The 22,621-nt window shown below is 37.4% G+C and overlaps 1 protein-coding gene across 1 annotated transcript in view; it reads left to right on the forward strand.

The window, feature by feature from the left end:
• NELL2 (neural EGFL like 2) overlaps nucleotides 1-20,338 on the forward strand; it is a 335,374-nt gene extending 315,036 nt beyond the window's left edge. The window contains exons 19-22 of the mRNA XM_024575537.3: nucleotides 1,601-1,794; nucleotides 2,969-3,145; nucleotides 5,224-5,448; nucleotides 19,610-20,338. Coding sequence (XP_024431305.2) covers nucleotides 1,601-1,794; nucleotides 2,969-3,145; nucleotides 5,224-5,448; nucleotides 19,610-19,660 — 647 coding nt within the window. The 3' untranslated portion in view covers nucleotides 19,661-20,338. The remainder of the gene's footprint in view (nucleotides 1-1,600; nucleotides 1,795-2,968; nucleotides 3,146-5,223; nucleotides 5,449-19,609) is intronic.
• Nucleotides 20,339-22,621: the final 2,283 nt, after the last annotated feature.

The following is a 22,621-nucleotide window of genomic DNA, read 5'->3' on the forward strand; positions in this document are numbered from 1 at the left end:
GGTTTTTGTAGAGTTTGTAGAGTCAAAGAGACCAAATAACTATGGTAACATTTTTCCTGCTTACTATAATTCCTAATTATAAAAGTGTTTAATGGGAGATGAAGCTCAACTCATCAAATATACCTTGTTATTCTGAATATACCAAATATAGGGCTACTTTAAAATTTTCATTTCCATTACCCAGAGAAAAGTGTATCTGATCTGGAAAAATATATATTAACCAGTGTACTTTAAAAATATTTTAAAGTATTCTGATATTGGCTAACAGTTCTCCTTTTGATCACAGTCTATAATTATAAGCAGTATTATCTTTGGCAAGTCATGCTATTATTATAGTTTATCATAGTTTTAATAAAAATCTTTTCGGCCATTGACTCAATTTGCTGGTTTTTTGAGATGGGAACTAATAAAAAATCAAGGTAAATAGAAGTGCATCATGTGGCTTATTTTCAGGAATTCATATATGACAGAATTTAAGTATTTAAGATTTTAAATATAGCTAAACTATAATCTTGACTAGTCCATGTCTCCGATATTGTTGAAATCAAACCACTTAAGAAAAATATTTACTAAACTCCATTTTTAAAATTGTGGAATAAAATCAATGTACATTTCTCCTACTTAAAAGCTATACATTCTGTCTCTGTCTAACCCACTTTCCTATTATAATTTAATTCTTTCTTTCTTGTCCTTTACTCAGAGGAAACAAATGAAATGGGGGTGGGGGACTGCTTACTGCTGCTCATACAATATCCCTGAAATGTATTTTGGCTTGTGACCTTTAAATGATGGGGATAAACAAAATGAGCCACATCTCCTCCTATGGGCCTGATCTGTGGGTCAGGGTGTTTGCTCTTCGTCTGTATGGAAACACTTTAGTCTGGGATTGCCGTGGACTGGGTGAGGGCGGGTGAGGCACGGGCAGTTGCCAACTGAGTCAGGCAGGAGAAGAAATGATCATCTGAAATGGAAAAGTTAGGAAGTGGTGGATTCTTTGTGGGAGAATGGCGATTGCTGGTGGTACCTTGCCCTTCTGTGGGGGAAGAGCAGGGATCAAGGATGGTGTGGAAATTCCTAGACTGTCAGGGAAGAACAGCTAAGCAGAGAACACTGCAAAGAGCTTACATGCGGCTGACATGGCTGTGAGAATTGGGCTGGAAATTGAAAAAAATGCCTCAGGGTTCCCATGACATTTTATCTCCCACTAAGAGAGGGTTTTCTGCTCATACCATTTTAACATCGACAATGATTTCCTCAATAAAAAATCATAGGCCCTTTTAGAATTTCCACTGCCAAACTGGTTTTGTTTGATAAATTGACTCCCATTCTTAACTTTCAAAAAAATATGTTTCATAAAGCCTAATGGGATTTACAGAGATATAAAAGTCAAAAATATAAGCAAGGTTATTTGGTGTCTGAAATCAAACATGATAATATTTTCCTGGGAAATCCCTAGATGATTAAAATGCATGCCAGTAAGATGAAACTTAATTTAGGTGTGACGTCAGGAGACAATTTGCCTGACTGTAGTTGTTTGAAACCAAGCATATTTTAAGCACATTGGCTGCTGTCCTTTTTTTTTTTTTTTTTTTTACTGTAGATATCGACGAGTGTGGGACCGGCAGGCACAGCTGTACCAATGATACCATTTGTTTTAACTTGGATGGTGGATATGATTGCCGATGTCCTCATGGAAAGAATTGTACCGGGGACTGCATGCATGATGGGAAAATTAAGCACAATGGTCAGATTTGGGTGTTGGAAAATGACCGGTGTTCTGTGTGCTCATGTCAGGTTGGTATAAGTAAAAAATTTTAATCATTTTTATTGAGGTGTAATTTGCATATATTTCAAGGGACCAGCTTAATGAACTTAGAAAAATCCATATGTTCATTTAACCACAATGAGTATGAACAGAACATTTTCACCTACCCCAACTGTTGCCTCTGCCCTTTCTTAGTTAGTCCCATGCCCCAGCTGCAAGCAAGCACCATCTCCAGTCACTAAGGATTAGATCTGTGTTTTCTGGAGCCTCATATAAATGGAATCATATAGCACATGCTCCTTGTGGCTGGTTTCTTTCTGCCAGCGTTATGGTTTTGACATTCATTTATATTCATGACATGCACATATATCAGTAACCCATTTCTTTCTGTTCTTGAATAGTATTTCATTGTATGGAAATACCACAATATGTTTATTTGTCACATGTCGATGACATTTTGTTGCTAACTATGCTATTGTTTTCATAGTCATAATATCACATTTCAGTGAATATATAAATGAAGCCGGAATGGACGTGCTGTGGCCTGGAGTGAAAAATACCTATTGGGTTATATTTGAATTTTAGAGAGATGTTCATGTACCCCACTGATAATAGTGACTTAAATTTTAGTTAAATGAGTAATGCTATGCACCAAAGGCTCAACTATTATGAAAGAAATTGATAAAAATGTATACAAAAACATAAGGTTTAAAATATTCCATAAACTTAATAACATGTAAGACTTGTTGACTAGCTACCAAATCTACATGCCCTCACACAAACCAAAATTTAGGTAGCTTTCAGATTATTGTCTTAGTAAACAAGTACACATACGCTTATACATATACACACACACACATTCATATACACATAAGGACCATGTAGTTCTTGTAATTTTATTCAGGCCATTTCTGGAAAATTTTCTTTTTAGTCAAGAAGTTTGTGGAAAGGAAATCAGAAGTTCTCAAGCTTGGGTAATTTTTGTATGTTTGTTATAAAATGAAACTTTAACGAAAATCAATTCTATTGAATAAACAATGCGAATTATCTCAACTTTCAAATCAACATCTACAATTTTATGTACATATTATATGTAAATATAATATATATGTGTATATATGTACACACACATGCAGACACATGTATGTTAGTATATCGAGAAATGGAGGCTTTTGGTAACTGCTCTTCTTCCTTCTCCTACAGAATGGATTTGTAATGTGTCGTCGGATGGTCTGCGACTGTGAGAATCCCACGGTTGATCTTTTTTGCTGCCCTGAATGTGACCCAAGGCTTAGCAGTCAGTGCCTCCACCAAAATGGGGAAACCTTGTACAACAGTGGTGACACCTGGGTCCAGAATTGCCAACAGTGCCGCTGCCTGGTAAGTTCAGCTACGGGAGGTTCAGGGAGAGTTCAGACCCAGACTCCAGAGAGCAGCCTTGCTCTCTGCCCCCCAAAGGCGTGCATCACCCAGCTGTAGCGTCAGCAGTTACGAAAAAGGGAGCCTGGCTAGGATGACAAGATGGCGCCGTGCGGTCCAGACCCGGGAAAGATGTTCTGGGTTAGACGTGATGCACCACATTATGTGTCTTTCCAGGAATATGTCCAGAGCTCAAAATAAGAGACCCTCCCAGCCTACTCAGTCTCATCCAGCAAAGCTTACCTAGACTCCAGCATCCAGAGCAGATACCTAATGGCATATATATTGGGGTGGCCAGAAAGTTCATTGGTTTTTTTCTGTAAGATGGCTGTAGTAGCACTTACTTGTCTTTAACTTCATTCGAAACAAATTTGTTAGATTGTATTGTGACAGCTGTCATATCAGCATGCATTAAAAAAAACCTTCAAAATTGGTAAATTTTTGTGCTGCCATTTTAATAGTGAAGATGGAAGAAAACATGCAATATTTTCAGCACCTTATGCTTCATTCATTATTTCAAGGAAGGTAAAAACACAACTGACACACACACACACACACACAAAGATTTGTGTAGTGTATGGAGAAGGTGCTGTGACTGATCGAACGTGTCAAAAGTGGTTCGCGAAGCTCCATGCTGGGGATTTCTTGCTGGACGGTGCTCCACACTCGGGTAGACCAGCTGAAGTTGATGGTGATTAAATTGTGACATTAATTGAGAACAATCAATGTTATACCACAGGGGAGGTAGCCGACATACTCAAATATCCAAAACAATAGAATTATTGGTGAAAATGAAAAATGTCTTTTATTTTATGGAAAAAACCATACAGACTCTTTGGCCAACCCAATAGTAAGCACTCACTAAATATTTGTTACTAATACAACAATAGCATTCATGAAAATGATCATTTTTTCCAGGTAGAACTTTTGTTAATCTACTTCTGTCAGTCACACTCAGACTTAAAAAAACAAAACCAGAACACTTGTCTTTCCCTCTAAAGATCGTTACTGTCAATGCTGTTCTGGGGGGCACGTGGTTTTATACATAATATGGATATGTAACAATTACTTATTAGAATGTTAGAATTGAATGTCTGTATATATTTATGAGACTTCTCCTGAAATAATAGATGAAAAAAGAAAGTATAGACTTGATTAAGAATACACAGTCATTTTTCCATTTGACCAAGTGTTTTTTTTTCTTTCTAGTGGTGCAAATGGAAAAGGAAAATTTGGTCTATATGTCTGTATAGAAGAAAGTTTCACAGATACTACTTTTAAAGTTATGGCTAGTTTTCTTTCTGTTTGTGAGGATATTTTTAAGGCAGTGCTTTTTTGTTGCTTCCTTTTTATACTTTCAACCCAAAAATCAATTGAAAAGAGCAAGGTCAGTTTCTGTGCCTGAAGGCTGCCTTCATCTCCAAAACCCTGAGATTCAGAATTATGGAGAAAATAGGAAACAGGTAGGAATTACATTTTAGAAGGATCCAATTCATGCAATTTTCCCATGTGGAATAAAAAAGACTGAAATCAGTTCCCCGCCCCCCGCAAGTTCCTACACTGAGAAACATATAAATGAACAAAGAAAATCTATCAAATTCCTTTCATATTTCAGTTTATTTTCTCATACATGGGCAAAAGTTTCTTTTATACAGAAGGGAATAAATGAGAAGTTAGGGGGAAATATTGAAAATTTTTTTAAAAATTGCATAAGTAAAAAATTAATTAAAAACCTCTTTCATTGTAAATAATTCCCCCTTTTCATAGGAAAGATAGGGGCATGCAAACTTGATTGTTTTAAGAGAATGGTTTTTGCTTTTGTTTTATTGTTGTTTTTGTTTAATCATCGAAGGCTGGTTTAAACTTCAGCTGCAGCAAATACCTCACCCCTTAGATAGCAAGATGCACGGCTTTGAAAGTCTGAGTGTAAATGTGTGTCATAGCAGTTGCGCCCAGTAAACACCGCCCTCCCTCCCTCTGCCTCCATCCTTGTCCTCCCTTCCCCTCCCTCTGCCCTTGCAAATCTGCTCTCCTTACAGCAAGGGGAAGTTGACTGTTGGCCCCTGCCGTGCCCAGAGGTGGAATGTGAATTCAGTGTGCTCCCAGAGAGTGAGTGCTGCCCGCGCTGTGTCACCGACCCTTGCCAGGCCGACACCATTCGCAATGACATCACCAAAACTTGCCTGGACGAGATGAACGTGGTTCGCTTCACCGGCTCCTCTTGGATCAAACACGGCACCGAGTGTACGCTGTGCCAGTGCAAGGTAAAGGCAATTATATTCAGGTGGGGCGCACTTGGCCAGCTGCTCCCAGGACTCAGAGATATTAATGTGCACAACCTGAACAATGGGAAGCACTTTATCGCGTATTTATTGTTCAGAGAGAGGTGGGAGAAGTGGTAATCAGCGTTGTTAGTGCCCAGGCTGAGTATCACGTGCATCCTTCAGTGCTCGTGCCGGGAGGAGGCGGCTCATGGTCAGAAACCGGAATGATCGGTTATTTCCATCACCAGAAGAGAAATGACCCACTTAAATTGCCCTAAAGTACCTAACTGTGCACACATTTTAAAAAATGTACAACACTAAGCTTTGTTTCTTCTTTCATAATAGAACACAATATTATTTTATTGATTTTTATCCGGTCCTTTTATGAGGTTTGTAAGATATATTGACAAAGGAGATATATTATATTTTCCAAAGTGGAAATCAATAAGGCAAAATGGGCATATTTCTTGGTTTGTTGTGATCAGTTACATTGAGCTGAAAATTTTAAGATCTGTTATTTACCATATTTTAGTCCTTCAGCTGGACAAAAATCATTATAGAGATTTTTCCTCTTATTAGAGAGCATTGTGCCTCTTCAATAAGAACAAAAATGTAGATAACGTAGACATAGTTTTCATAAGTAGTGACAAGGTTGAAAGTATTCTTCTTTGATTTTTGTTTTTACAAACATTTGATTTAGAGGCCGTTGTTCTTCATAGTCACGATTTTGGAAGGAACATTAAAACGAAGTAAAAAATGTGGAACACTTAACACCAAGAAAGCAGAGGTGTCAGATTTTTCCCAGCACGGCACAGCCGGATATGTACTAGGGCTCCGGTTTTTTAAGTGAGCATTTTCATTTAACAGTAATTTTCCATAAGGCCATTTAATTGAGATTCACTTAGTACAAATTCTTACTAGAGTGGCTTGATGTAACAGGACAATATAAACTGGTTTGAGCCTTAAGACACTATTATCTATTTCAACCCGAAATTTATAGCTCTTTTAGTCATGCAATTTACCAATCAAGCAAAGTTTTGTGAGTGAACATTTAGTGCTGTTTTCTGAAAATACGTTGACAAATTTGAAAGTTACTACTAGTAAAAAAATTACCATAATATATACACAGTATTGTTTTAATACAGATTTAATGAGTACATTTAACAGTTTGTATCTAGAAACCTCAGCATTAATGACCAGCAGGGAACTACTTTCTGATGTTTAATACCAGATAGAATTGAGTCCCCTCACACTCTTCATCTGTTAGACTGGTGTCCGGAGCAGTGACAACAGACATGTACCAGGCGATGGAGTGAAAGCACACCAAGCACGCTCACACGCATACTTCCAATAAGGACAATGCTTTCAGCAACAGGCAGTGTTTTCAGGGGTAAAGAGAGTAAAGAAGCTTGTCATTAAACAACTACTAGGATTGTTTGGCTCATGCTAGGAATGTATTCCAGAAGTGTATTTGGGCATTAAATTAATTTTTTCGTCAGGTAAGTACTGATTCTCAGGAGTTACTATTGGGTTGGCCAAAAAGTCTGTTTAGTTTTATCCATAAAATAAAAGATATTTTTCATTTTCACAAATAGCTTTATTGATTTGTATATTTTGAGTACATCCACTGTCTCCCACCATTGGCTTCTAGTAGGTAGAGGCCAGGGGTGCTGCTAAACATCTTCCAATGCATACGACAGCCCCACAGCAAAGAATTATTTGCCCAAAATATCAATAGTACCAAGAAACTTCACAAACCACTTTCAACACATTCAGTCAATCACACCACCTTCTCCATATACTGCACAAATCCTCTTTTGCATTTCAGTTGCATTTTTACCTTTCTTGAAATAATAAAGCATAATGTGCCAAAAATGTTACATGTTTTCTTCTATCTTCAGTAATAAAATAGCTGCACAAAAATGCACCGATTTTGGTAAGTTTTTTTTAATGCATGCTGATATGACAGCTGTCACAATACAATATAATAAAATTGTTTTGAATGAAGTTAATGACAACTAAGCAGACTTCTGGTCACGATGGTGGCATAGGCAGATGTGGCTCACCTCTTCCCAAAACCACATCAAAATTACAAATAAAATACAGAACAGCCGTCACTCAGAACCATCAGAAATCAAGTTGAATGGAAGTGCAACAACTACAGGATTAAAGAAACCACATCCATCCAGACTGGTGAGGAGGGTGCAGACACAGAACAGAGTGGTCCCTCACCCACATGTGGTGGATAAAAATCGAGGAGGGATATCTCAGGAGCAAGGAGTCCTAGCCCCTCAACAGGCCCCCCATCCCAGGGTTCCAGTGTAAGGAAGGTAAGACCCCCATAACTTCTGGATGCAAAAACCAGCAGGGATTGAGTCAGTGGAAGAAAATTCTGGAGCCCCAAGCAGTTGCTCTTAAAGAATCCACACACAGACTCACGTACTTAGACTTACTCTTTCCGAGCTCCAGCACCAGGGTAGCAGCTTGAAAGGCACCAGTGGTATACAGAGAGAAACTAAAGCGTCTGGCATTGAGGCAAGCAGAGACCATTGTCCCTTTCCTGAACCCTCCCCCCACAGAGTCAGCAAGCTGGTGCCATATCCTAGACTCTATCAGCCTGGCTAACACTGTTTGACCCATTTTGGAGATTCCCAGAGATTCCTCCCCACCCAAGCTACTTTTCCATATGAGTGGTTGCTCTTGGCTCAGGCTTCACAACTTTCTGAATCCTATCAAACAAACAACAGCTGGCCTCAGTGAGCTCTAATCCAGGCACTAGCAGCAGCCAGCCTAGATTCACAGCTTCTGTTTGCCTGGGAATCTCCAAACCCAGCACAAGTAGCAGCCATTTCAGATTGTTTTATAGCTCAGGCAGGGTGGCCCAGGGGAAAACATAGGTAGGGGCTAATCTTGGTCTGCACCACCCGAGAAACCCCAGAGCCTATGCACCCATGGGCAGCTATACCACCACCACATCAGAGCACACTACCCTGTCCCTGAACAGCTGATCCTCCATGGAGGGAAGAGGATGGTGGTCAGTGGTCACAACCAATCCTTACAGCTGACTGGCCTGGGTAAATCCCTCCCATTGACCGACCAACAGCAATCAAGGCTCAACTACATGAGGAGGGTGTACTCAGCCTGCATGAAGGGCACACCTCAAGTACCCACCTTGGATGATAGGGGTGTCTGTGCCACTGGACCCTACAGGACACCTACTACAGTAGGCCACACAACCAAGACACAGTAGCTCTGCCTCATACATAGACACAAACACAGGGAGGCTGCAAAATGAGAAGACAAAGAAACATGGCCCAAATGAAAGAACAGATCATAACTCTGGAAAAAGAACTAAATGAAATGGAGATAAGCAATCTGTCAGATACAGAGTTCAAAACACTGGTTATAAGGATGCTGAAGGAACTTAGTGAGGACCTCAATAGCATAAAAAAGATCCAATGAGAATTGAAGGATACACTAGTTGAAATAAAAAATAATTTATAGGGAAACAACAGTAGAGTGTATGAAGCTGAAAATCACATCAATGATTTGTAACCTATGGAAGCACAAAGCAACCAATCAGAACAGCAAGAAGAAAAAAGAATCCAAAATAATGAGGATAGTATGAGGAACCTCTGGGACAACTTCAACCGTTCTAACATTCACCTCATAGGGGTGCAGGAAAGAGAAGTGAAAGAGAAAGGAACTGGAAATCTATTTGAAAAAATAATGAAAGAAAACTTCCCTAATTTGGTGAAGGAAATAGACATGCAAGTCCAGGAAGCACGGAGTCCCAAACAAGATGGATGCAAAGAGGCCCACTCCAAGACACATCATAATTAAAATGCCGAAGGTTGAAGGTAAAGAGAGAATCTTAAAAGCAGCAAGAGAAAAGAAGTTAGTCACTGACAAGGGAGTTCCCATAAGGCTGTCAACTGATTTCTCAAAAGAAACTTGTAGCCTTTGCAGGCTAGAAGGGATTGGCAAGAAATATTCAAAGTCATGAAAAGCAGGGACCTACAGCCAAGATTGCTCTACCCAGAAAAGCTATCATTTAGAACTGAAGGGCGGATAAAGAGTTTCCCACACAAGAAAAAATAAAGGAGTTAATTATTACCAAACCATTATTTTATGAGATGTTAAAGGGACTTACTTAATAAAAAGAAGAAGATCAAAACTATGAAAAAGAAAATGGCAATAAGGACATATTTCTAAAATTGAATAAAAAAAACAAACTAAGGAAACAAAAAGAACAGAAACAGAATCATGGATAAGGAGAGCCTTTTGATGGCTTCCAGGTGGGAGTGGGGTGTGGGGAAATGGGTGAAGATGTGAGGGGATTGAGTATAAATTGGTAGTCACAGAATAGCCCTGGGGATATAAAGTACAGTATAGGAAATGGAGTAGCTAAAGAATACACGCATGACCCATGGGCATGAAGAATGGTGGGGGGATGGCCTGAGAGAGTGGGGAGTGCTAGGTAAAGAGGGACAAAGTGGGAAAAATCAAGAGAACTGTAATAGCATAATCAATAAAATATAATTAAAAAAATAAAGTTAATTAAATAAAAATACAACGAATAAAAAGACAAGGAAGCACTACTTGCGCCATCGTATGGAAAACACTAAATGAGCTTTTTGGCCAACCCAAATTTTATGCTGTTTTCCTTTTCCCTTCTTATTAAATATGAGTTGTAAGAATGTGCTCAGCTTTATCAAATGTATCCCAAATATTTATTTGTATTATGTTTATTTTGTGTTACTTGAAAGATAAAATTTATTCACAACAGTCTCCAGATATTTCACTGCAGGTGAGCGTTCATAGTTTGGTGCTGTCAGAGCACCATTTTTACTGATCTTTCTGTCTTACTCCCCTCTAAGTGGTCGTTTTAGTCAATAATTACCAATTGTGTGGGATATTGGGCTAGTAGCAGGGGCATAATGATAAGAACAACAGACACGATCATTCCTGGAAATTATTGCCTAGCTGTGCTGTCCAATACAGTAGTCAGTAGCCACATGTGGCTTAACTTAATTAAAATTAAATAAAATTAAAATTCAATTTCTCAGTCATCTAGCCACATTTTAACTGCTAAAGAGTCACGAGTGGCTCGTGGCTGTCATAGCAGACAGCACACACAGATAACCGTCCTATCCTCACTCAATGTCCTACTGGACAGGGCAGGTCTAGAGGTGGAGAATGCAGTGTCTGGAATTGGCGTAAACACTCAATGAACATTGACTGTTATTGTTGGTAGTGGATAGATAAACATTAATTAAGTCATGAAACAGGTAAAAGACTTCACAGACCGTGGTGGATGCTCTCAAGGAAGGGGGAACTGAGCCAGGAGGCCGTCAACATGTGGACCCGTTACTTCCTGGGGGAGTGACGTTGGACAGAAGATCTGAGGGGTTAGGAGAGAGTGGATGGAGTAGAGTAAGACTTTCCTTTCCCTTTTTAAAGATGTCTTCAAATTTAATTTGCTTAGGTTAAAAAAAATATTTCTTCCACTCAGAAGTTAAACTAGAGTCAAAAATGAATTACTAAGAGAAACAACAGTATAATCTATATATAATCCCAAATCTAATAGACACCCACCACTGGTGGGTCAGAGTGCTTTCGGGCCATTATGCTTTGAGCTCCAGATGTAAGATCGTGTATCTAGTTGAGAAATAAGGAGAGAGGAGGGATTAGAGAGTCATGTCCTTTGATAAATAAACACTAAGCAGAACACTTTGTAAATTATAAACCAGGGAAGGGGGATACTTTTAACTCCTGGGAAAAATCTAGGTGTAATACTGAAATAATTGAGATATAGAAAAAATTAGAGTTTTGTAAGGATGAGACTCCTAACTTCCTAAATGTTGCCTTCATCTGTCTGAAACAGCCAACTTAAAGCTTTGAAAGTGGGCCTCTGCATTAACATTAGAATAGGTAACTAGTGCTATCTATGGAAACAAATATCCCATAAATGAGCAACATTTTAATGAAGACTCCTGCAGGTGGTTAGGAGAGCTTTGCAAATCAATAGAAAAAGAAAGGAGTAGTCCACAAATATTTGAATGACTGGAAAACAATGTAAAGGAAGTAATTTTCCATCTGAAAAGATTATTAAATGTTAAAATAAATCAAAACAAAGAAAATGTGATTAAATACTTATCAAAATTCTAGAAGGGAGAGTCCTTTCCTAATTTAGAAGTGATAATATATACCTCAAAGAAAAGCTAGGGCTTCTGAAGATAAAATTACCAAACAGAAAGTCAAACTAGAGACTGGAATAATATTTTCAGAAGATATGATTTCTTTATTAGGTTAAGTATTGCAATACATAAAAATTAATAAGAAAAACATGTATTTCCCCATAAATAAATCAGCAATAGATGAATGAAAAATTCATTAAAAATACAGCTATTAAAAAAGAGAAAATTTTTCAACCTTTAAATAGTTGAAATAAATATAGACTAAAATAATGAATCATTATTTTCCTATACTACAGTAAAAACAAAATATTTCACAGTAATTTCCAATGCTGACAGAGATGTACTAGAATTGTAATTCATGTGCACTGTTAGGGGCATTGAAAAATACATGTCACCTAGCTCATGTGACTCAGGGGATTGAGCTCCGGCCTGCAAACTAAAGGGCCGCTGGTTCGATTCCCAGTCAGGATACATGACTGGGTTGCAGGCCAGGTCCCCAGTAGTGGGCATGTGAGAGGCAACCACAAATTAATGTTTCTCTCCCTCTCCCCCTCCCTTCCCCTCTCTTTAAAAAATAAAATGGATAAAATCTAAAAAGAAAAACACGTGTCAACAACCCACACAGACACCTCCTTGCCAACTCCCTGTGCCCACACAAACATCCTTTGACCTGTTAATCCCAGTTTTGAGAATCAAAGCTAAAGAAACAATCTATAATATGCAACAAGCTATATGCATGATGATATTCCCCTCAACATTATTTGTCATGTAGAGTCAAGGAAGAAACCAAAATACCCAATAGAAAAATGGTTAAATAAATTATAATAACCCTGTATGCTGCAATATATCATATCATTATTACATATTCTATATAATTATATGGTTATATTATTCAGCCATTGGAGTACTAACTATGCTTATAGTAAAAATTAAGGTGAAATATGTGTGTTACATATGCACTTTGCAAGAAAACTGAAAAAATATATAAAAATGAATTCTAAGAAGCTATACTAAAATATTTATAGTGAGATTGTAAAATATATATCAATTATTTAGATATAGGCTTTTTATATATGCATATTTATATATCTATATACATTATATCTATGATCTCTATAATCTAAATAGATTATACCTATAATCTATATAATTTATATCTATAATCTATATAATTTATATTTATACATCTACAATCTATATAACAGATGAATTAATATATCAATATAATAATTTTAAATTAATAATCGCATAAATAATAAAGAAATATATTTATAGATATAATCTATAATCTATATAGTAGATTATAATCTATATAATTTATAACAGATGCATTATATTAATAATATGAGAAATTTTAAATTGATAATTGAATAATAAAGTAATATATTGACTATAAAATATTTAAATGTATTACACATTATACTTGTATATATAATATATATATACATTACTTAAAATTAAAAGGAGACTATCTTCTAATCTCAATCATTAGAGTTTAGTCTGACAAGAGTAACAATGACCTCTTTAATAATAAATAGCCAGAAATAGCAGGATGTTAAGGAAACTTACTGTGTTGCTATGTAAAAATAAGTAGTCTTTATAATTAGTTATGACAGTAGGTGGTTACTATTTTTAGTCAGACTAAGTTTTAGTAGATCATTTTATTTTAGTTTTTATCAAGGTAATATTTATTATAGCAAAATGCACAGTTATTATATATATATATATATATATATATATATATAATTTGATGAGTTTAATAAATCAAAATGTAGAATATTTCCAAAACTCTGTCAAGCACTTTTGTGTTCCCCTCCAGGCAGTTCCTGCTTCTCATAGGAAACCTCAGTTTGCTTTCATTCTAATAGATTTACTGTGCCTAGCTTCAAATTACATATAAATGGATCCACACAGTATATAGTCTTTTATGTCTTCTGGTGAATTGACTATTTTATCATTGTGTAATGTCCCTAGCTCTAGGAAGGCTTTTAGACTTGAACTCAATTTTGTCTGGCATTCATTTAGACACACAGTATATTGTTTTGATCCATCCACTTTCAGCCTAACTATGATTTTACTTTAAGTGCATTTTCATAGATGATATATAATAGAATTAATTCTTACTTTTTTATTCAGTGTAACAATCTCACTCTTCTAATTTAAGTGTTTAGTCTATTTACACTTTTTAAGATTTTATTTATTTATTTTTAGAGAGAAGGGAAGGGAGGGAGAAAAAGAGGGACAGAAACATTGACATGTGAGAGAAACATTGATCAGTTGCCTCTTGCACCCCAACCAGCGACCTGGCCCAGAACCCAGGCATGTGCCCTGACCAGGAATCGAACCAGCGACCTTTTGGCTTGTGGGACAATGCCCAGCCCACTGAGCCAGTCAGGGATGGGGGATGGCATATTCTCATTTAATGTTACTTTTGACATTGGTGGGTTTAGGGCTACCATTCTGCCATTTGTTTTCTATTGTCCCATCTATGTTTTATACTTCTATTCATCTATTCCTCCCTTCTTTTTGTTCAGTTACCTTTTTTATGTTCTTCAATTTTAATTGCTCTTTTGGCTTTTTAAACTTTAACTATATTAGCCCTGGCTGGTGTGGCTCAGTGGATTGAATGCTGGCCTGCAAACCAAAGGGTCACCAGTTCAATTCCCAGTCAAGACATATGCCTGGGTTACAGGCCAGATCCCCAGTAAGGGGCACACAAGAGGCAACCACACATTGATGTTTCTCTCCCTCTCTTTCACCCTCCCTTCCCCTCTCTAAAAATAAATAAATAAAATATTTAAAAATAAAAAATTAACTTTAAATATATTATTATTCTAACTGTTGGTCTAGGAATTACAATATATTAATTTATTACAATATAATAAGATTTAATATTATACTACTTCATTTAAAATGTAAGAACTTCAGAATATTATAATTCTATCCCTGTAGGCTTATAATTATGTACACTGTAAACTCTAAAATTCCATGTTAGTATTTTTGCTTTGAACAGTCAAATATGTTAGTAAAATTAAGGGGGAAATTTTGCTATATATTATATATATTCACATACCATTTCTGGTGCTTTTAATTTCTTCTCACACATATGAGTCTCCATCTGATCTCATTTCCCTTTAGCTCGAATAGCTTTCTTTAGCATTTTCCATCTTGCAGATACTGGTAGCAAATTCTCTCAACTTATACTTATTTAAAAATGGTTTTATTTCTGAAGATATTTTTACTAAATTTAGACTTCAGGATTGATGGTTTGTTTCCAGCACTTTAAAGGTGATACTCCATTGTTTCCTAATCTCCGTATTTCCTGGTGAGCCTTCAGCTATCATTTGCATTTTTTCCCATGGTGCAATACTTCCTTCTTTTGCCTCTATCTCCTTTCACAATTTCACAATTTCACAATTGCGTCTGTCTTTGGATTTTAAAAGTCTGACTATGATCCATTTAGATGTGAAAATTTTTTTTGTTTAGTCTTTATTCTCTTTGGTGTTTTCTGGACTTTTTCAGTATCTAAATTGATGTTCTTTCTCCAAATTTGAGAAAAACCTGACCATTGTTTCTTCAAAACTTTCATCTGCCACATTTTCTCCTTTTTATTCTCCTGGGACTCCAACTCCATATATTTTATACAGTAAATAGTGTCCTGATGATCACTGACACTCTATTTTTATTTCAATATTTTCTCTTTGTCCTAAGGATTGGATAATTTCTATTGTTTTGTCTTCAAATTTGATGACTGTTCCTTTTCTCACCTCTAGCATGTTAAACCAATCCAGTGAGTTTCTTATTTCAGACATATCACTTTAAAGTTTCAAAATTTCCATTTAATTTTGTCCATAGTTTCATTTCTTTGCTGAGACTTAGCATATTGTTTTCATTATAACCATTTTTATTTGTATCTTTAAACATATTTATAATAGGTACTTTCCAGTCTTCATCTGCTAATTGCACCATCTGGATTACTTTTGAGTCATTTCTATTCATTACTTTCTCTCTTGATTAAGAGTCACCTTTTCCTGTCTTTTTTTTTTTACGTATCTAACCATTGTTCTGGTTTTTTGGAGATCATGGATGATTTATGGCATAGAGCTTCCTCTTGAATTTCGTCTTGAATTACCAGCGACTCAAACAGCCCTAAAAATTGTTCTCTATAGCAGAAGCCTATCAGATGGTGGCTCTCTGCTGGAATTACAGTTACCCTAAACCACACAGTCTGGGGAGTGCCCTAAGGGCAAATGCCAAGTGAAATAAATCTCACACACTACTTTTCCCTTCTTTCAATGATCAAAACCCCTCAGTATCTGTCTGCTTTTGGTTACTCTCCATTGTTTAAAATAGTTCATTTTAGATGTTGTCTAGACTTTATAATTACCTGTAGGATGATTAGTCTTTTATAAGCAACTATGCCATTACTGAAACTAGAACCTCAATGGATATTTTATTAGAATCTTTAATATCTTTTATGTATGCATGATATGATTTGTAGAGTATTTGTCTTCTTACAGCAGAACATATTGACATAGAATGAGACAGACTTTCCTGTAAGATGAAGAATAACTCATAGACAGCCCCTTTCTGAAAATATGTTTATGACAGCCATACTCATGATGTCTCTCACACAGGGTTTGAGTGCTAATTTTACATATTCAGTGGCAAAAGGCTCCAGAAATTCCCTTTATGCTCTATAGACATACAGTTTGAAGAACTGATACTCGCAGGCACTGGTACACCCTGATTTCCTTAATGGATCAGGAAAGAGCATGTAACCAGGTTATGATCAAAACGTCTCTACCTCTGAGCATGATGACAAAGCTTTATAATGCCACCTGAGACCCAAGAGGTGGTTGAGACTGTCTCTTGCTGTCAGAATAAGAGCTCTGCTTGATAGAATTCTCGTAGATGGAGAGCAGGATGACAGCTAAGGAGGGTGCAGGTAGGGGATGGAATGATTCAGCAGAAAGGAAAAATGACTCATGGACATGGACAACAGTGTGATGACTGTGGGAAGAGAGGTATAAGGGGACTAAATAGTAATGGAAAAAATATAATAAAAAATTAATGAAGGAAGCTGATTAGGCTAAATGAATAATCTTGGATATAGACTGGATCTTCCATTTAGTGTGCTTTGACAAAGGCTAAAGTATCAAAATCTTTTCTTTTTTCTTTTATTTTACAGGAACAGACACTTTGGATTGTATCATATTAAAGTATAATACAGTTTCAAGGATCTAAAGTCAATTATTGCAATAAAATATCAAATAGAGGATTAGTTTTAGAGTCAGACTAACCTGGATTTTAATTTCAGGTGTACCATTTATTAGCTGTGTGATTTTGGATATACTTAAGGTTTCTAAACTTCAGTTTCTGAATCTAAAAAGTTTGACTCTGAATAGTGAACCTACTGGGAATACTGTGAGGTTGACAGTGTGTTAAAGTGCCTGGCAAAGTGTTTGTGCACTATAATGCTGATCCCTGCCAGTGGGATCCATGTGTTGTGGTTGCAATGCACAAATTCACACAGACTACAGAAATCCTGTGGAGAAAAAGGGACGGCATGGCCATTCTCTGACAGAGGGAGAGAGAGCGAGAGGGTCAGAGGGAGCCCGACCCCTGCCTGGGCAGGCTTGTATTGCTTTTCTGGGTACATTACATTGAGGATGATCCTCATTTACTATGCACAGGTTCTCTGTAGGTGATTACCTTTTACAGATAACAAAGGAAAGACTGTTGCTAATTACTTCAAAGAGAAGGATGTTACAGATTCAAGGGAAAAGTGGTTGAACCGCTTACACTCCATACTTGGGAGGTTTAGCACAGACTTTAGGAAGTTAAAGATACTCAATAAACATTTGCTGCCTGAGGGAGTTTTAGCAAAAGCAAGTCTCATAGCAGCCTAGGTACAATGCAGGCCTGATTCCCCATGGGGGAACCTGTCTACCTGCGTGGGTCCTGTGTGCCAGACCTTGCTTCCCACTGGTTTTTCTGAGTGGGGGCTGGGCTACATTTCCCACACGCAGAACCATTCCCTATAGCAGTAGGGGGATGTTATCATCTTACAGTGGAAGTGAAGGTACCAACCATCATTACGTGTGCAAGGAATTGAAAGAATAAGATGTGCTTCCATTGTGTATGTGTACCACAACTATTTTATCCACTTGTCTGTCTGTTGATGGCCATATAGAAGAATGAAATGTGACCATCTGTGGCCACATAGATGGACCTAGAAGGTATGCTAAATGAAATATATCAGACAAAGACAATTACCGCATGATTTCACTTATATGTGGAATCCAGAGAACAAAGTAAACACACAAAATAGAAACAGACACACAGATACACAGAACAGACTGATAGTTGCCACATGGGAGGGGAGTGAGGGGGGCTGGGTGAAAAAAGTGAAGGGATTAAGAAGTACAGATTGGCAATTACAAAACAGCCACAGGGGGATGTGGTACAGCATAGGGGCCATTTTCAATAATACTGTAATTACTATGCATGGTGCCATGTGGGTGTGAGACTTAGCAAGATGATCACCTCATAAGTTACATGATGTCTAAGCACTGGGTTGCAAACCTGAAACTAATGCCATATTTGTTTGTAAACTGTAATTGAAAAAAATTTAAATAAGAAACTAAAAATAAGTAGATAAGACGTTTTTTTCTTTTTTGTAAAACATTATATGACAGTGGACCCCCCCAAAAAGAATTTATTTTTCAAAATTGTGTATTCTTACATGTTTAAACTTCAGCCACCTTCAAAGCACTCTCCATCGGATGCAATACAACTATCAAGACAATTTTTCCACTGCTCAAACAGTTTTTGAACCTGTGGGTTTTGATACCTTTTAGTGCTTCTGCCGTTTCCTGTTTCACCTCTTTCACATTGGCAATACAATTACCTTTGAGGACTTTTCTCATCCCGGGAAACAAAAAAAAATGTTGCTCTGGGTGAGATCAGGTGAATAAGGAGGATGGGGCATGGGGGTCACGCCGTTTTGGTCAAAAATGGCTGAACACTCAGCACGGTGTGGGCAGGTGTGCTCATAAATCACCCATCATGAAATGGGCAAACATGTTGAAAGAGTCTTCAAAAACAAATTCACTGAATTTGAGCACAGCTTCTCCCAACACCAGCTGGCGCACTGACACAGATGGGCTCCTAGAGACCCCCCTCGTGGGGGAAGCCTGTACTCCAAGGGGCCCACCCCTCAGAAGGTAATTCCAGTTTTGGGGGGTCTCTCCTCATATTGTTTTTGTATTTTTGTTCTAAAAACTAATTATGCATATTTGGCCCTTACTTGCTTATTTTTCCTCCTTCATTTCTGCACTGTTTTCGTCACCAATTAAAATACTTATCCAGACCTTTTTCAGTTTCTTAACTACACGGAACTCTTTTCACTTCCCGCCTTTACTCTTTCTAGTCCCCGTGCGTTTAGTCTGCTTTTTCACATACATGGCTTGAAGTCTTGGTTTAAATATCACTTTTACAGTGACGTCTCCCCTCACTACCCAGTCGAAGTCGCCAGTCTTTTCCAGCACTTTTCATAATTTTTTATTGTATTTTTGTTTGGTACTTACTAGTTTTCTCCCCCCTCAAAACCCTGTAAGCCCAGCCCTGTGTGGGAAGTGACCACATGTTCTGTATTGTTCAGTCTAATCTACATACCCCTTACCTAGTTTGTGAATAAATAAATAAAAGGACCAGTGTGATCTGAGAGGGTGCCATGGGGTAAATAAAGCTAGCCTATAATTTGCCACAAATAACTGAACATAATTAGTTCTGCAATAGTACAACATGAAAAGTGATTGGGCCATTGAACTTCCAATCATGCAGAAATAATAAATAAACCATAGAGTTTTGTTTGTGTGCGCCAATCAACAAGTGTGAATATTTACTAATGGCTTAAAAGATTCATCCTTTGCTTTTCTCCATCCCCTTTTTTTTAGAATGGCCACATCTGTTGCTCAGTGGATCCACAGTGCCTTCAGGAACTGTGAAGTTAACTGTCTCACGGGAGATTTCTGTTTAAAGAATGTTCTTTCATTAAAAAGACCAAAAAATAAAATTAAAAAGTTAAAACTTAAAGTGGATGATTTGTGGGCAGCTACGTGCAGCTTTGTTAATGGCTGAGTGAACTTTCAATTATGAAATGTGTGGAGCTAGAGAAAATCACAAAGGAAAATTCTCGGGGCAAAACTAGACCAGAACTCTGCCTCCGCTGTGTCTGACATCCCCGTGTGGAAGAAGGTGGGCAAGTCCACACCGTGACATCGTGACCCATGGACATAAAGCCTGAACCCATCAGAGCTTCGAAAGTCTTGAGCTTCACTGGTGCAGAAAATTTTCCTCTAGATCCGAAGCTTCACGAATCAGTTAGGTTCCTCACTGCAAAAAATAAAATGTGAGGCAGTGAATGAGTTATATTTTCAGAAGCAAAGCAAAGAAGCTATAACGTGTTATGTACAGTATACACTCTGAAAAGAAATCTGACACTCTGACACAAGTTATTGTCATGATAAAAATAATGCACCGGCATGGTTACTTCATATTTTCTAACAGGAAAAGTCATCCCTATTCCATTGTTTTACTGCACTTGATATTATTTGGTTGAATCTGTTTAGTATAATAAGCTCGTTCTTGTGCAAAAGTAAATAAATATTTCTCTTACCTTATAACATGTCCAAGTGTCTTGTTTAATGTGCTCCTTTTCCCACAGATGCTTTAACATACAACTAGTTCTACTGATGAAACTCCCAACAGGCAATTTTCAAAATGAAAGGTGATTTTCACTGAATTATACACATAAGTGTGGCTGTGGTGAATACCTTTATTCTGCCTCCCAGTCACGTTTCTCCCCAGCTCCCTATGCTGGGGGCTGATCTACACAGACCCTAGTGATGGCTTCTTTTGTCCTCTGGATTCTGGATTGGTTTGGCCAATGGAGACCACTGGCTGCCTATCAGAGGGGGGTAGAGTTGGGGTATTTATTCCACTGGCTGTCTCCCTGCCAGGTCACTGTGTCACCCTACTGAACACTACACCTCCTGACAGGTGGCCCTTGTTCAGCTACCTTCTGTGGGTTCTCCATTTGCTTCCTCTGGCTTAGGGAATGGAACAAATCTGACTGTTTTGTCCTCAGGAGGAAACTGCTCTCTTTCTTGTTGGTTTCCTTATTTTCTGTCACATCTTTACAAATGGCCCCACTGTGAAACTCTCTTTAGTTAGCCAGCTTGAACGTGTCATCTGCTTCCTGCTGGGACTCTGAGAGACAGAGGAGGGGAGGGTGTGAGGGTTGGGTGTGTCTTCCAGGATTGGTCCTTCACATTTTGATGTAAAATTTTAAGGAATCCCAATGTTAGGAGGCTCTATGATATTACATGTAAATTTCTGATGCAATAGAATCTCAGGAGGGTACCCAATAGAGGTGGTTAATCCAATATTGCCCTATTTATATGTAGTGCTCTAGAGTTTTATTTCTAGAAAGGAAATAGAAACATTATCAAATTAAATTTTAGTTTCTAGAGACTTTTTTCTTTAAAGAAAGAAATGAAAATGGATAGGATAGGAGCAGCACAGGCAATAGAAATGGTAATGTGGCTTTTAACTCCCCCTTCACATTACTATGGAAACAACCTAACAGGAGTGGAGCTGAAGGATCATGTATAAATGTCTTAATACTTTGGCATATATAACATTCATTGAATGTGTGAATTGAAGTATCTCTGTGTTCCTTAAACATCATAAAATGATATTTTATGCAGCCTTTTTATATTTAAGATTTCAGCAGAGTATAAGGTTTATTTTTATGAGCAATTATTTACTATGGTAAATTGCAATACCCTCCAATAGGGTATTAATTTGAAGCTTTTTCCACATAGTTTTTTTCTTACCTAGGTTTGGAATTTCATAGTACGTCTTCCTGAAAAAAATATGTTTTGCTTCCCTGTGGAGAGTAAGAAAAGGTGTGTGTGTGTGTGTGTGTGTACACATCTTCTACATCCATGTACTTGTATGTACTCATCATTTAGCTATTTTGCACCTTTGGAAAGAAGAAGTGAGGCTGAAATTGCATGCTATGAACCCATTATAAATCTTGCAGGGCTCTGAGCACTTCGTGGTTTGCAGACTCTGGTTTCTATAAAGTGTTGAAGGAAAATAAACCCTCATAACATTGAGAAGATAAGAGAAGGAAGAATATAAGATTATGTTCTTCCAAGGACCATTAAAGCAATAAATGTGTTCAGATTGAATTTTTTTTCTTCAAGGTTCATCCCATAAATAATAGGTTCCTAGGAGAATTACTGTTCACCCCAGCAAACAGTAATCAATTGCTTCTTAAGAACTTCGTTCCTTGAAAAAGAGGTGGTTAATACCCGGTTCTTACTCTGGAGATAATTGGCAGAATGCTATGGTTGAATTATGCCAATGTTATGAGAAAATAAGAACTAAGAAGCCTGAATTTAATTTGGGGATACTTGGCTCTTTTAAGAGCAGCCTTTAGTAGAAAGTCTTTATAACATTTCCTTTATTTCCGTATCTAAAAAAAGGCCCACTGCAATTTAAGTATGATTCTTTGGTAATTCATGTATGGTCATCCCCATCATTCACCTCTCTTTCAAAGACTGCCATATTGCTTTTCCCCTTGACTTTTTCCACTGGTGAAGAGAACCATGGGATTGTTCGATTACACTGCAATATCATGGAACTCCTTTCACCCTGCCAATAACTTGGCTACCTACAACCAAAGTTGAGACGCCCTATAATTCCTTTAGAAAAACCATGGTATATTGAAGCTCCGTAACAGCAATCAATACTCTGAGTGTTGGAACAGTAGAGGTTATTCAGGTGAACAATGCTAAGCAAAAAATAAGCCTCAATTTACTAAGCATTACCTTATCTATTAAATTCAACACCGCTGCCCAGTTAGAAGTTCCCCTGAAGGTCAGCAGGTCCCACAG

This window comes from Desmodus rotundus, chromosome 3 (genome assembly GCF_022682495.2).
Source record: "Desmodus rotundus isolate HL8 chromosome 3, HLdesRot8A.1, whole genome shotgun sequence".
Taxonomy (NCBI): domain Eukaryota; kingdom Metazoa; phylum Chordata; class Mammalia; order Chiroptera; family Phyllostomidae; genus Desmodus; species Desmodus rotundus.